The sequence below is a fragment of the Harpia harpyja genome, chromosome 11 (assembly GCF_026419915.1).
Source record: "Harpia harpyja isolate bHarHar1 chromosome 11, bHarHar1 primary haplotype, whole genome shotgun sequence".
NCBI lineage: Eukaryota > Metazoa > Chordata > Aves > Accipitriformes > Accipitridae > Harpia > Harpia harpyja.
In genome coordinates, this window is record NC_068950.1 from 23,499,984 (window position 1) to 23,516,754 (window position 16,771).

The following is a 16,771-nucleotide window of genomic DNA, read 5'->3' on the forward strand; positions in this document are numbered from 1 at the left end:
TGTAGAATCCTGACCTCAACAAAAAACACCTGAGATTAATATAGAGGAGGAAAGGAGTCTGAGGAATACCTGTGCGGGTACCATAGTTCACTGGGTGACAGCATCAGAAAAGAAATGTGATTTCAGCAGTGGCATTTTGGATAACTGGGAAAGAATGAGAAAATAAAATAAAAATGATAGTTCAGAAATGGGTATACTATATTTCACTAAAGTGAGAAGATGCTGGTGAAAGTATTTCCCTTCACAGTTTTTGGTGAACTGTGGCTTTAATGGTAGTTCTGCCTTGAAAAGAATAGGACAGAAGGTGCATTTTATATTTCTTTCTCAGTTTCACTGTCTTTGAAATAGGAACAGTATTTTCCAGCAACATCCCATCTGACAGCATGATTAATTATTCTATCTGTCTTTTTATCTATATACAGTCTTTGAAATATACATTGAATTCTTAATAAGTATGTGGTACTACTAAAAAGGTAACAAGGTTCACAGCTAAGAGTTTTGCCAGGAAGAAAAAATGTATTCAGCAAACTTGGGAACAAACTCTCTTTTCATCAAAAGTTGCTACTTTTTACAAGTACATCATTAGTAGAACTTCAGAAAGATGTTAGGGTTAAAATTTGAGCATAATGTCATTCATAAACTCTTAGAAAAGTATATATCCAAAACCAGTTCATTCATTACAAAAAAGGTTTATTCTCAGATTTACTTCACTATTGGGAATTATTTATGAATTAATGTTCTCCACAGTTTTGCAAGATACCAGCTATTAGATCATTGAATTAATTCATTAGGTCATGAATCAAAGAACATATAAAAAAAGAAACTCAAAACTATTGTCCTACATGAATGCAAGCTGAGTTCACACCAGAAAGCCAGTGTGCTCAGTTTTAACTAGATCAGCAAAAAAATCTGGTATAATAAGGGTCATATAATCTTCACCCACAACATATTTGTATTCTCCAGAAAGAACTGTATGTTTCATAGCAGTGGTTGTTTTCGGTATCGCTGACCTGACAAAAATGTAAGAATATTAGGGATCTTACAAAAATTTATATTGTTATCATGATATCTGCAGAACAATTAATTGACAGAGGACATCTACAAAATAGTCCATCTTTCTCAAGTCTTTATAACCTAAGTAAAAAACCAAAGTGAACCAAACCAAGCCAAAACAAACTTTGTTTTATAGTTGTTAGTTTTTACATATGAATTTGAGTAATTTCTAATTCTTATTCACATTGCTCAATGTGAATATAGGTTCATGTTTTCAAGCATTTCTTCTTAACTATGACATATATGGGACTCTCACAGTCTCACAAGTCCAGAATCTGAAGCCCTAAATATCAGAAGATATTTGAAAAAATTATTGGTGTTGATAACACTGTTAGCTGGGCTTGGAATTTTAGACCCAAAGTTTTCCCTTTTCTACAAATTTTTATACCTTTTCTTACCTGTTGAAAGTCAAGCATCTGTGAATATTCTGTGGATACTTGGCCAGAACAGAGTGGGTCAGCGAAGAATTCTATGATGTTGGTGCTGTGATATTTATTTTAGTGCAAAGATTAGAATAATCTTTGTGAACTCTTAGATCTCCCACAATATTAGGGAAGTGTCTGTAAGACCAGTTATCAATGTCCTATTCCTTTGTCATTCCTATGACTTATTTAATGCAAAGGTACTACTTTTCCATAGTAATGAAAGTACCAGAGTAGTCTCTTATTCTCTACATTCACCTGATCTTGTGATAAGAAAACTCTCTTTCCCAAGTAGGTCTAGGGCTGGATTTGCTTAGTAAAGGAAATGCCAAGTATGGTGCCAAAACAATGAGGAACATATCAGAAAACAGCTTATAATCACAAAACCACCTGAATCCACACTCAAAACATAGGCAACTGGGCTTGCTTAATCATAAAATCAGGGACAAAACTTTCACTGAATTTGGCAAGAATTTGATGCACTGTCATGCTGCAAAACATTTCAATCATTGTAATGCGTGCAGCTTGTTTCAGTGTGGCACATAACTGGCAGCATTATAATTATTTTCATAAATCGAAGAATTCTTCTTTAATAATGTCTCAGCCAGACACATGCACTTACATGAATATGATAATACACAACATCTTTGTTCATGTGCTGCATTTTTTACGAATAGACATGTTTATTTTGGCAGATTTCCTTTCCCATACAGGTCTCTCCTTCCTCTTTTTCATTATCTAAGTTTACTGGAGAGTACCATATTATATTGTATAATCATACCTTTTTCATTGAGATTTTCTCCAAAATGTGATAGACTGGAACATAGGCAAATACACAAATTCTTCCCCAGAGTTCCCATCTTTCAAAAACTGAAACTACTTTCCCTTGTCTTTGAAAGTAGCAAACCATCACTCATCCTCTAGAGGTCTGAAGAGTCCAACTCAATGGCATAGGGTACTGTATTTATTTTCTAGGAATGGCTAATGTCAGTGTTGATCAGACTGTTCATCCTGTTGTCCTTTCTTAACGTAGCAAATTGGTAATATTTGTTGACAAAACTATTGTCAGCAAATAGTCAGTGGGGTATGATGTATCATAGTCTCAAACAGTTTAGAACTATTCAAGAAAATAATTGATTCTTCAAATGCCTGTCAATGAAAAATCTGTGGAAAACAAAGCAGCCATCACGCAGTATAAATTAGAAACTATTTCTTCTCACTTAAACCCATTAACACCCTGATTTCTTAGAGAATATTCATAGTTTAATGACCTCAGCCCCGCATCAGTACACAGCACTTCATGGGGAAAAAAAAGAAGACACTGAAGTATTGGCTTTGCTGAACTCATTCATTGGAGTGGGATTTTTATTCAAGTTTGGGGAACTAAGCCCACTGGTGATTAATAGTAAAAATGAGAAATTGATTTAATTGAATATTATATTCCATGAAGTATCATCACTAAGTTGTGGAAAAAGTGTTTTCTATAAAAGTTTGCTGAACCACTAAGAAGGATAAAATAAAATTTAACACTGCCTTCTTATTGCAGGGTAAGCTTGGTGTACCTGGATTGCCAGGATATCCAGGAAGACAAGGCCCAAAGGTGAGCTGTAAATGAGCTGTATATCTTGTGCTTTGACATTAGTCGCAATGGCAGTTATTTTATTAGTGTGTTTGGGGAAGCAGGGTGTGGGCATCAAAGCAAGGTCCATTTTTCACTTTTTCTTTCTTGACAATCATGTTCTGAAGTAAAATCTTTAAAAACGTTGGATTCCCTAAGGCAGGCTCTTTAAGGAGCACTATCTTTCCTATTCTTAACTATACTGCCCTCAAACCTTTGCCATCCTCTCATGAGTTGTGTTTTTGTGCAAGCAGCAGACTGGCATTTGAAAACAAAGGAACTGCTGATACGCTTGAAAGACAATGAGCACTGTATTGACCGCTAAATGGATGCTGATAGTGATGGGAATTTTCCATGTGGTATGAGGATTCCATTTGTGTCATTACTGCTTCTTCCATAGAATAAGCCATATTTCTTTGAAACATATAATTTACAATTTTCATCATGTTTTCCTTTTGCTTCTGTTAAGACAAACCTGACAAAACCCAACCCTTAGTTGATTTATGTGCCTACATCTATCCTTCAGCTATCTTTTATGTCTTGATTGCAAAGAAAACCATATAGGTGGCTTCCAGTTTAAGTGAAGGCTTATATTTTCAAAACATTTTTATGAAACATATTTTTAAAAAGGCCATCCTAACACAGCTTTAGGGAATAGGCACGCTAAATTAATTACAAGTTCTCTTTTCTGAGATTAGCAAGAAAGAAAAATAATTTTACAGACATTTCCCAGTGTAGAGGAGGCCATTAGGGAGCCATTGCATCTCCAGACTGTCTCAAAGATGAGTCATCTAGGGAAATTTCACAAGTAAAAGAATCCCTTACCCCTTCTACACAAATGAACAATCAACCTGCAGTAAAATCCTCAACTTTGCTCTACTTTGGGGTCTATTTTTATTTTCAAATTTGAAATTATGCTTTTTTGGAAGAAATAGAACTTCCTGGCTGGCTAAGCAAAGTGTTTTTCTGACTCTGGCCTATACTTTGGCCCTTTTCAGTCAAGTGAATGAACTATCTGAAGAATGCTTATTCATTGAACACTCTGTGTTAGTGAAAAATATCAAAACCGTCTATGGAAAGTATGCATGAAAACTATTCACCTTGAGAGACATGGGGTTTTGCTTCTGTTTCTTAACTCATATGTCTGAGATTTCAGTCTCTTTTTTTGTTCTCCTTTAGAACTGTCTTTTGAAAAGTCTAAGATTAAAGAGGTCTTACATTATTCAGTTCTAAGAACAAAAATGATGTAACACTTCAAATAAAAGTTGATTCTTTTTTCAGCAAAGACTTGATCAAGAATTTCATTACATTAAATCTTATCACATTAAAATTGAAAATAGTTCTCAAGCTGCATTCACTGTTTGCCCTTCTAATTTGTTGCTTAAACTTCCAAGAAAGAGTAATGACAGCTACAATACATCAACTTACTATAGACTTATTTTGAATTCACAGTCCAGTTCAAATTAACATAAGGGAGGGAGAAAAAAAAAAGCAGCAGAAAAACATATTAGCTGTGTAAAGCAAATAAGAAATCTTTTGCCACTATTGTCAAGAAGGTTCACAGCATTCTTTTTGTTGTTGCTTACTTGCTTTTCATTATTTTTCTTCTGAGAATTGTTCTTAGAGTACTGCCATTATCTGATAATTTTCACCATGTTTTTAATCCTGTTCAGTCCCTCTTGATTAACACAATTGCAAAAAGTACCCTATATACAAGATACTTAGAACCAAGTCATGCCTATTAATACCCGATCATTAGAGATTGTTTTTTCCTCTGGCCTTTTAATTATGAAGAACATGCTCGGGTTTCGAAGAGTAGAATTTTCACAGTTTTATTCACATTTTAAGTTATAACTGGTGAAGAATTTAAAAGGAATTAAAAAAGAAAGGAACAAAGGAAGAAAGAAAATAAAATCTCTTACTTTTCTCCCACCAGTGAATATCAGTCAGGGTTTCATTAGAATCAGTGTCAGTGAATTTATACTGCCCCTAAGTCATTAATGGATAATTGGAATGATTGTGTAAAACAAGAATCATTAAAGGGAAAACATAAGTAAGAACAAGACAAAAAAAGGAAAAAATACTTACTGACTTTTCAAAAAAGAGCACCAAGAAATTCTATTCTAAGTTTTTGTTATATGCTTTTTATTTGCCACTAAAATACTAATAGCAAGCTGCACAGATATAGATGCATTATCACATCAGGGAGTCTTGCCAGTAGTTTTATTGGCTGACCAAGCCAAACACTGCTTTGATTTTCATCTCCAGTCACTTAAAAGTATATTTTATCAAGTCTGTCACCTCTTTGACCCCAAGTCCCTTATGACAAATTAACACCTTCACAGGTAACAAGTCTGCTGTCCCTCTGGACCTATATACCAGAAATAAAGAAAATGGTACTGTTCAGATTAGACTGGGCAGTTAGCAGAAGGGGAGAAAAAAGGAGAAAGGAATGTTGCCTGGAAGTGGTTTCAAGTCAGATAATCTCCTCACAAATTCTGCTTATGAGATTAGCATATAAGCACATGTACAAATTGCATGTATCAGTTAAATTAAACTGGCCAGTGGTCAGCTTACAGTGAATAAAGCACCTGAAGTAATTTACAGCTCAGTAAAGTAAGTAGAGGACCACAACACTGTTCAGATGTGGCAATGCCTCACAATTATTTTGAATGAAGTTATTTTGTAAAAGAATTATTATACTGTGTGGTAACAAGGCCTTGTTTGTTCCTCTTCATTACGAAACAGTTGTTTCTAGTGGGCTGTTGCTGATAATTTCTTTCCTACTTTTCAAAATGGTGCAGATTTAATGAATACTTTAATAAGATGACAAATAATGTCCATTCTATACGTTGATTTTGTTAATGCGTTCTGGACTTGAGGAATTATGGTAAGTTAATTTACAGCTATTCATCAGAGCTGTCATGCTTGCAAGTTTGACGTGTACAATGTACATGACTTTGGAGGTGTGCTTTACATCTAAATTAAATGTTGGCTATACTACTGTTTTGCTATTGATATCCTCTGATATTTGCATTGATTTCTTACATAGGGATCAACTGGTTTCCCAGGATTTCCAGGTGCCAATGGAGAGAAAGGTGCAAGGGTATGATAATTCATGCTTGCATGACAATTAAGTTTTGGAACTCAGTGCTATGGGAAGTCACTGAAACCTAAGGATACAAGCTACTACCTAAAGAACTATAAAAACTGGCTTTTCACACTTAAGATGAACCTCTACAGTTATGTAAAACAGGGCATACTGAGACACTAGTTCTCATTCTTTAAGGTATTAATCTAAATATACAGGAACTTGCACACTTTTTCACTGCATATGCTAACATAATTATATATTTGAAAAAGAGAAAAGAAACCACCTTTGATGAAGCATATTTTTTGACAGTATAGCTGAGTGAGTTGGCAAGGACTATTTTCCTGTATCCCATGAATTACCCTGCTACCATGCAATTTACCCTCAAGGAAATTCAACTTGTATTTCATAAGTATTCTGATTTGCCACAAGCTTTTTTATAGGCTGAGCTTCGAAAATGCAAAATATACCAGACAAGATGAAGAACATGTACTATTACATACATTAAAAAATAGATGTAAAATGACAGGTTTTGCTGCTTTGTTTACTTGAAGAAGGTGAGGGAAAATCTGTTATGCATGTTCTTCAAACTATACAAATGAAATATAGGTTAGAAAGAAGGTCACTATGCTGTTATCTCTAAAGCTCAATTGAACATAGCAGAATGTGTTGTTAGATGATGAAATTAAGAGCATGAGTCTGAATTCATAGATGATAGCAATGTAAAGTCAAACTGAAGTAATGTATATCATTGTTCTTAAGAATCCATTTTAATTTGCAGCATGAAAACAAGCAGAAATTCATGATTTTAAGATGAAATATATGAAATCCAATTGCATTTGTGTTGCTTATGTATGGTTTAAATTGTTCTTGTATTATTTTAGCTAAGATAAAGTATGTTGTTATGGACAGACACAAACAATAAAACAATGTTCAGTTCATCCTTGTTGGGAAAAATGAGACATGACTGCTAATAAAGATGTCGGATTAAAAAACCAAGCAAAATGATAACATCAAAGAGCAGACTTAAAATTATGAAAATCTAATTATATCGATCCATTATTAGGCCTTCATAAAGCTTTCAATTCAGCTAGAGTAATAACCACATAATTAATACCATCAAACTGCATGTATACTTAAGTATTATGCTGATCGTCAATGAGACAATAACTGCTGGTTTTGTAATGTGAATCAGGTTTTATTATTAATCTTGCCTAAAGGGATATCATTGTGTTTTATGCTACGTCGCGTACTGGTACTAGGAAAGACAGACATTGTCCCTGAGAAGTTCACAAGCTGTGTAGCATTTTAAGAACAACACATAATTTTTTTTGATAAGTGAAATAAAATCAATATTAAAAAAAAAGACACAAGAAAACCCTCAAGAAAACAGGTGTGTGCATTTAATTGGTTTCCAATGAAAGCAAGCCTTACGCTAAAAAATTTCTGCTGATATCTGTTGCTGTTGTGTTTACCTCAGAGATTAGAAAGTACCAGTCATCAGGTTTCTTTTTCTACTCTCTTGAATTTTAAGCTTCTTTGTATTAGAATACAATACTAATCCAGAGTCTAAGGAAAGAAATCTGTTGAGTATGATTAGGAGATATATTGAAGCAAAAAATTAAGGGCTAGTATTCTGGCAAGTTCTGTATCTCTGTGCAAGTGTGCAGAATCCTGGTAGGTACTACAGTCCCTATTTCTGTTATAAAAAAAAGAGAGGCTTGCCCTTTCTTTTCTCTATTAACCTGTGGAACTGTCCATAGGAACCTGGGGACTTTTTCTTCAAGGCTATTATTACATTGGAAAAGATGCCATGTCCTTTAAACTACTGCAGAGGGACTCCGCTTGTTGTGCAACATCTTCACTACTATTTTAACGTAGTTTAAGATGTTCTAATGCCTATGACAGAATCTGACTCTGAGGCAAATTTAGTGCATTTAGCTAGAAGTCCCAGTGAACTCAGAAAGATAATCAATTTTATCAAGGACCATGATTCTGTAAATTGAAATGCAAAGGAGATACTTAAAGATAAAATAACATTTAAACTTAAGGGAGTTGCGTTCTGCCTCCAGTTCAGTAAAAAACTTTATCTCACAAATACAGTGTCTGCCAAGATGATTTCTGTGAACTTTTCTCTGCAGGGATTACATGGCAAACCAGGCCCCAGAGGACAGCGAGGACCAACAGTATGTACTTTTGCTTTGCAATTTAGAGACTTTCCTAGATTAATTACCTCCACTATACTGTGAAGAATTATTCAGTTTTATTACAGTAGCCAATAATTATCATCAAGTGCATCTGTGTTAAATTGACAGGGTCCAAGAGGCTCAAGAGGTCCCAGAGGTCCCACTGGCAAACCAGGTCCAAAGGTAATTGTCAGGCATGCTGTATAGATTGGCTGCAGGCTGTTTGTTTTAAATATAATAGAGGTCTAATCTTTGAACATATTGTCTTCCCTTTCTAGGGTACTGCAGGCAATGATGGTCCTCCTGGCCCACCAGGTGAAAGGGTATGTGAATGCTATTTATGTAATGTTGTTTTTCCCGCTATGCAGGAGTGTGATTTGAGGATGGGAGGGTTGTTTTGTTTTTAGTTCTCCCTTTCACGTCTTTGCCCTTCTTTGTCCAGAGTAACCAGAAAGAACAAAACCTCAATTCCAGTGATGCTTTTCACAAAGTTATGAATGGAGTAGCTGAAGTTTGCTGAAAGCTTCTCCTATCTGTAGCTCAGTTCTGTACATAAAGAACACAAAGAATACATACACACTTTGTATTATATCCATGCACTTTGTATATATCTGTGTAAATTACTGTGTAAATTACAGTTGTACTTACCAGCTTATGCTCTTAAGAATTCCCCATTTACTGCAGCTTACTGCTTGTTTATTGGATTTGCAAATCACTCAAGCCACCTTCAGAAGCTTCTTTGTTGAAGCAGCTGATTTTTTCGTTCTGATCAGCTAAGAATTCCCTTCAACCTACCTTCTGCATGATTGAGAAATCCTATTGTGCTTGCTAAAATAAAATTTTCTGCTTGCTATCATCTTACCAGTCAATACACAAATCCAATATACAGTCAGTCCATTACACAGCAGTATATAGAAAAACAATATTAATAAATCAGATTTGTAATAGCAGCACTGGAAAACCAACTCAGATAGTTTAAGTGGACATGCTCTCTGCCGAAGTATTTTTGCAAAGCTTAGGAAACTTTTCTTTTGTAGTCATATTTCATTAAACTGCAAACCTTTTTCATGCAGAGAATCTATAAATCCTTTCCCAGTCCCCACCCCCAAGTCCCAGTGATCTCCAGAAGTCTTACTCTTCAGGAGGGAGCTCCTTGTGCATTTTCCCCTGCTCCGTAATGTTGCTTTGTTACACTATTTCCTTGCTGAATACATGCACACTTGGTGTAACAATCCTGGCAGAACAGCAGCAAACTGGTTTTGCTAGAATGACTAAGCAAACTGAAAAAGAAAAAGGCCATAGGATCAGACCACATGGTTTGATTGAGTTGATTACTGGAGATAAGGACATCCATAAAGCTAATAACAAGAGCATAGCGTGAGCGTGTTCTAGAAATCTCAAATTTTCAGTTTGTGTGTCTGCAGAAAGCAATTAAGGTTAATTTTGTTTGGTTTATCCTTAGCAGTTGCAAGTACCGTATTAATAACCATCTGTCTGCTATAAACATGCAAAGGAATGCACATACCTGCATATCTAATGTGACATTTTTCTGCTTAAGAAAAGGATTCCTTTCCTTTTGACTGAAAGCCATTAAAGCATATGCCAAAAAAATTAATATCAAGTACACTGGAAACAAAAGTTTTAGTTTACTAAATGATGTGTGGAAAACAGACTCCACAATCAGTGAGACTGTAAAGTAGGTATGTTCATTCAGCGCTGGGCAGCACGGGGGGTAGTCCCACCAAAGTCGTGCGCACCCGACTCGGCAGTTTGTCTCAAGTTTGTACAGTCAAGTGTTACATATTCACAATACGCCTATACATATGCATGACCTATCCCTGCTTCATATTAAAATTAGCTCCGAGAGGTCATTTCCATAGTGTCCTCTCAACTGCGCTTGCGCAGTGCCTCTTTATGGTGGTCGTCTGGTGGTTGCAGAGATGAAGATAGATGACTCCTCTTCGTCACCGCTAGTAACCTTTTTCCTTGCGCAGGCTCAGTGATTTCTTGGTATTCACCCAAGCCGCAAGACCAGTCTTAGCTGGCTCTTGGGGCCTGCTCCTGCTTCTTATCAGGAACTGTCTCTACCTCATTGGCTGGTCCTTGGGACCAGCTCTTCTTATCAAAGACTGTCTTTGCCTCAGCTAATTTCAACAATGTAAGCGCTAAACATCATCTCTCATCCCCCTTTATTATGTCTACTGAGATTCTTTTGACTCCCCTTGTCTCATAAAAACCTTTCATACACATCATTTTAGCTCTTTCATTCCTGAAGCAGAATATTACTTAACTTTCCAAGAGACTGGTTAGTGGAGCAGGATAGTGGTTCTTGCAGTAAGGAGGAGAAGTAGGATAGAACAGAAGGAAAGTTGAGGATTGGAGGACTAGACTGTAGCCAGTACATATGGAAGGCAGCACTCCAAGGAAGGCTGCAGTAAGAAGTTGAAAGTACCTTGATATCAAGCGAAAGACAATGTACTAAGTGGAACATGGACAGCAGGAATAAGTGGAAAGTTTGAGTGAAACAGGAATGACATGGCAAGTAAGAGAGACACAGGGGCAGGAAGCTGGGATTCAAGAGAGGAATGAGTTAATTAGGATGTTGGATGTAAAGAACTAGGCGTAGTCCAAGAAAGGAACTGTAGGTTGTTTTACACCAAGGAGGAACATCAGAGGCAGACTCCCAAAAGTTGAATAGCAGAGCCTCGTGAAGAAGGAGTTTGCTGGCAGCTCCAAGAGGTTATGAGGAAGAGAAGCTGTGGGGGGCTGAAAACAATGAGCAGATCAATCCAAGATGAAGGCATCCCTGGAGAGAAATTGATTAGAGCAAAGAAATGAAGAATCGCAGAGCACCACATCTCATATTACTTGTGTAATATAAGTGTGAGGTATCTATTTGCTTCCCAATAGGGGTGAATGTCAGTCAAAAAATAAAACTGTCATTTCTACTCTGTTGAGACTTCTTCAGGTACCAGACATGCAAACATTAAATAATCTGTCCTATGTAGCTACTGTTAAAATGAAATTTAATGACAAAAAAGAAAATGTAATTTTGATAACATGCTGTTAGTGTTCTAGTGCTTTTTCTCACAATCCATCAGTCCAGTGCCTTGAAATCTGCAAGCCATATTGTGAATAAAAAAAATGAAAATCTTCTTTCCTTAAAAAGCCTCAAGACACGAGGATCAAAGTACAGTGGGAATTTATGAGAAAGAAGGTGCAACTAACAGTAAAACTTTGAGTTGTGCTCTTATAACCCATTTCCTGAGAGGGACCAATTTCTTTCATATATTTTTTACAGTAGCTGAGTCAATTTTAATAGTTTTCCTCTGTAAAACTCCTCCAATTTTTTGGAGACTTTATGCTTTATGTTATACCCAGAAGCAAATGAGGAAAGGTCATTTGTTGACAGAGACAGCAGAATTAAAAAAACCCTAAATCCTCATATGGAACATATTCATATGTTACGGAGGTTTCAGAAATAACCTCACACCTGTTTTGGAAAAGATAATAAAAATGACGGATAGTGCAGTAAGATCACAAAGATTTCTTCCTTTGCCTAGCACTTCTTAGTTGACTCAGATTTAGTATTACAGTATAACCAAGGTCTACTCTGGAATAAGAGTCACTTAAGGGCATATTCTCCCAGGTTGTGCACAAGGGATCCTCTCCCACAGCTACATTTGCACACTGCTTTGCCTACTGCAGGAGGCAGCCATGCTCTGAAAGTGAGCCTGGGCTCTATTGAATGAGGCTTATGGAACTTGGAAGCAGTTGGTACTTTATCAGAGGAGCAAAAGGGTAGCATAATTTGGGAGATATGGCCTCCTGCTTCAAGTCTTTCACATCAAACCAACATTTCTAACATATTTTGACAGCTGATGTCTCAGCAAAACTACACATCATATACCAAGTAGAATAGGACAAAGTCTTGCACTATATGACTAGGGTACATGGCTCTGCTATGGGACCATGTAGAATAAATAAGGTTTTTCAGGTTGCTACTCTTTGACTTAGCACACTAAAAACTAAACAGGACAAATTCTTTTAATAAGCTGACGTAGTCAGCATATCAGCAATAAATTTTAAGAGCTGGCCCCTGTTTTATTTGGTGACAACTTTAGAAACAGTCACGTAAGCTAGTACTTTGTGTAAATATCTATGTGTACAGATGCATGTGGACATACATGTATGTACACATGTATATGTATATATTTGTACATGTACATACACAATGCACTGATTCACATGATCATCTAACTAAATTTGTAAAACCTTGCTGCATGAAAATTTTCTCTCTCCATATATATGTGTATATACAGAACTATATAAATAAAATGTTCATGCATCATGGGGTTTTTTACAGCTATCTCAACTATTTTACATGATAGCAAGAATGTTGTATTGAGTCCCTGGTAACTCTGGAAAGCTTAGTCTGTTTGGAAGTTTGTACTGTTGTACTGGCTTGAAATATTGTCAGAGTGTAAGAATTACCAGAGATGAATGTTGGACTGAAAGTTAAAAAGACCACCAGACTATTAATTAATTCCTATGTTTTATGCAACATAGAAAACAATGTTTATTACTCACAGTTGATTCTACTTTATTATGCACAGTTTCAGGGGTCAGACACAGACATACTTTATATAAGTAGTTTTTCTTTTTTCTTACTGCATTCCGACACAGGCAGTATTGCTTTCAGGAAATCCCCTCCAATGTCTATGCATGTGAATTGTTACTACCAATATTTATGGCAGTGGAGCTGAGGCTTTATACTTATAAGCAGACATTTTCTACAGAGTTCATATATTTTATAACTGAAGCTCATATATTTTATAATTGAAACAAACTTTTCAGTCCAGTGTCATGGCAGTTAGAGTAAAATTTTACTTGTTTGGTTGCCTTTATACTAGGGACCACAAGGGCCTCAGGGACCTGTCGGATTCCCCGGACCAAAGGGACCTCCAGTAAGTATCTTTTTAATTAAGTATGTGCAACAACAGGAATGTTATTTTTCATAAAGTGTTTCTGAAAAAAATATTTAAAGACTTATTTAAGGGATGGATTACAAATATGCTTATTGAGCTTCAAGGCTAAGACAAGAACTCACATATTCAAAATGATCATTGCTGCAGGTCATATGACATTCATCGTAATATACTAAACTGCAAATTTTCTAGTATGCTGATTGCAATGTCCAGTGTCAGACTGAGTTTAGGCAAAATATTATTTTGCTGGTGTATATTTTCCTTTAACAATTGATTCATTGAGGAAAAAATTCAGAGGAAGGAGACACTCATTAATAGCAGAAATGTATAGAAGTAATAGCACATTTGAGCTGCAGCCTGAACTAGTTATACTGGTCTTCCAGTGTGTTTCTGCTCATGTGGAGGAAGTACAAAAGCATCAAACCACCTGTGATTTTTTTCACCCATGCATTTGTTATTTTTGTTTCCAATGCCAAAACCTGAAATTTCATCAAGTACTCCTGTAAAGTTTAGTTTTGTGTTAACTGAGTCATTAAGCAAAGAAAAATGGAAGGTAAGTATAGGGACTTTCCATGATTTCTGAATTTACAGAAATCCATTTTGAACATGCATGCACTTAACAACCTAACAGTCACTCTCCAAGCAATTGCTAATGCACACCAGGGAGGACCCAAGGAAAATGTATTATTATAATCATAGTCAGCTGATACAGGAGCATTTAAGCTGTACTGAATACTGGTCTAGAAAAAACAAAGAGATCAGAGATTCTTACAGCTAACGGCACACCTTTTTTCAGTACTAAGGATGGCTAAGAAATGTTTTGATTTATGTATTTTACAATTTCAGGGGCCACCTGGAAAAGATGGCTTGCCTGGGCACCCAGGACAGCGGGGTGAGACTGTAAGTAAATGTACTCTATTGTGTTAGTGTTGTAAACCTCCAAAGGTCATGATTGTGTGATCAAAACTAAAGAAATAGAGACAACAGACAAAAGGGGAAGAGGCTGGGATGAAGAGGTTATATAACTGTAGTTTTCTTATGGTTGGTAGGATAGGCATGAGAAAGCTTTGTCTTGTTTCCATTCTACAAGAGTGAGGTTATTCTTTGCTATGCCTGGTTAGTAACATCACAATGAGCTTAAATAGTCAATAGAAGTAACAGAAATTAATACTCAGATCTCAATTTTAATAAAGATTTGCCACACAATTACTCTATGGTTCTTTTCTCACTGAATGCCATGTAACATAGATAACAATAAAAAGTCTTATTAATGGTAAGCTGCTAGGAAACTCAAAAGCCAACACCTTTGGAAAGTAGGATCAGGAACGATTCAACCTGTGAAAAAAACTTTAAATTTTGAAACTATATCCTATGTAATCCTCCCAAGAATCACAATGAGTTAATTCTGGCAGCAAAATGAAGAAATTAACATGTAACAGTTTTAATGGAATTATTTAAAAAACCTCTCTACTTCTGTAGTGCCAAAACCTTACTCATATCCCACTGTATCGTGGTTCAACCTCAGTTGGCGACTAAGCACCCTGTAGCCTCTCGCTCACTCCTCCCCGGTGGTGGTGGAATGGGGAGGAGAAATCAGGGAAAAAAAGTAAAACCCGTGGGTTGAGATAAGAACAGTTTAATAATTGAAATAAAATAACAACAACAACAACAACAATAATAATGAAAAGGAAGACAACAAAAAAAGAAAGAAATAAAACCCAGGAAAGACAAGTGATCACAATGCAATTGCTCACCACCCACTGACTGATGCCCAGCCAGTCCTTGAGCAGTGATCCGTGCCCCCTCCCAGACAACTCCCCCAGTTTATATCCTGAGCATGATGTTCTATGTTATGGAATATCCATTTATCTAGTTCAGGTCAGCTGTACTGGCTGTGCTGCCTCCCAGCTTTTTGTGCACCTCCTCACTGGTAGAGCATGGGAAACTGAAAAGTCCTTGACTTAGGATAAGCACTACCTAGCAACAACTAAAACATCAGTGTGCTACCAACCTCATTCTCATACTAAATCCAAAACACAGCACTGTACCAGCTACTAGGAAGAAAATTAACTCTATTCCAGCCGAAACCAGGACACGCTGAAATAAAATAAAATTCTTACTCAGATTTTTCAGAGCTAGAGAAAGCCATAAATTAATTCAGAGAGAAATTTTCTCAGTATGTAGAATGTGTTTTGGGGTCCAACTTCACTGGAAATCTGTTAGTGACTGCTGAGTCACTTCTACTACTAGAAGGGGTAGCACAGAGCTTGGAGTAACACATCATTCTGAAAAACTGTATTTTCTTCTGCTAGTACTGTAGCATTGTAATTCTTTGCAATGGTAGTGGCTTTTTTGTGTGTGAGAGAAACATTATTGACTACTACTTTGTTCTTTTTCTTTGCAATGATGCAAAGACTAGTCTTGTGTACCATAAGAATGAATTTGAATCATTGTTTAAAATGCAGGAAGCTCAAAATTGTTCTTTAGTCTGATAAGAAAAAGCACAGTTACTATTTTCCCTTTATTCTTATTTATTTGAACATGAGCCAGTAATGTGCCATTACGGTGAAGAATGCTAACAGTATCCTGGGCTGCAGTAGGGTGATCTTTCCCTTCTGTTCAGCCCTGGTGAGACCAGGAGTATTGTGTCCAGTTCTGGGCTCCTCAGTACAAGAGACAGAGAGCTACTGGAGAGAGGCCAGCAAAGGGCCACTAAGATGATAAAGGGACTGGAGCATCTCTCCTATGAGTAAAGACTGAAAGAGCTGGGACTGTTTAGCCTAGAGAAGAAAAGGCCTAGGTCAAATCTTATCAAAGTATATAAATACCTGAAAGGTGTAAAGAAGATGGAGCCAGGCTCTTTTCAGTGGTGCCCAGTGACAGGACAAGAGGCAGTGGGCATGAACTGAAACACAGGAGGTTCCATCTGAACATGAGTGTGGTGGGTTGACCCTGGCTGGATGCCAGGTGCCCACCAAAGCCACTCTATCACTCCGCCCCTGCCCCCCCGCTGGACAGGGGAGAGAAAATATAACAAAGGGCTTGTGGGTCGAGATAAGGACAGGGAGAGATCACTCAACCAATTACCGTCACAGGCAAAACAGACTCAACTTGGGGAAAATTTACTTAATTTATTGCCAATCAACAAGAGTAGGGTAATGAGAAATAAAGCAAATCTCAAAACACCCTCCCTCCACCCCTCCCTTCTTCCCAGGCACAGCTTCACTCCCAGATTCTCTACCTACCCCCCCAGCAGCACAGGGGGAGGAGGAATGGGGGTTATGGTCAGTTCATCACACGTTGTCTCTGCCGCTTCATCCTCTTCAGGGGCAGGACTCATCACACTCTTCCCCTGCTCCAGTGTGGGGTCCCTCCCACAGGAGACAGTCCTCCACAAACTTCTCCAACGTGGG

The 16,771-nt window shown here is 36.9% G+C and overlaps 1 protein-coding gene across 7 annotated transcripts in view; it reads left to right on the top strand.

Annotated features, from left to right (window-relative positions):
• The window catches only part of COL11A1 (collagen type XI alpha 1 chain), a 167,414-nt gene that overhangs the window by 91,216 nt on the left and 59,427 nt on the right, over positions 1 to 16,771 (top strand). For all 7 annotated transcript variants that reach the window (XM_052802285.1, XM_052802289.1, XM_052802286.1 and 4 more), the window contains 7 exons: positions 3,022 to 3,075; positions 6,146 to 6,199; positions 8,326 to 8,370; positions 8,500 to 8,553; positions 8,649 to 8,693; positions 13,284 to 13,337; positions 14,205 to 14,258. In XM_052802285.1, the coding sequence (XP_052658245.1) occupies positions 3,022 to 3,075; positions 6,146 to 6,199; positions 8,326 to 8,370; positions 8,500 to 8,553; positions 8,649 to 8,693; positions 13,284 to 13,337; positions 14,205 to 14,258 (360 nt within the window). The remainder of the gene's footprint in view (positions 1 to 3,021; positions 3,076 to 6,145; positions 6,200 to 8,325; positions 8,371 to 8,499; positions 8,554 to 8,648; positions 8,694 to 13,283; positions 13,338 to 14,204; positions 14,259 to 16,771) is intronic.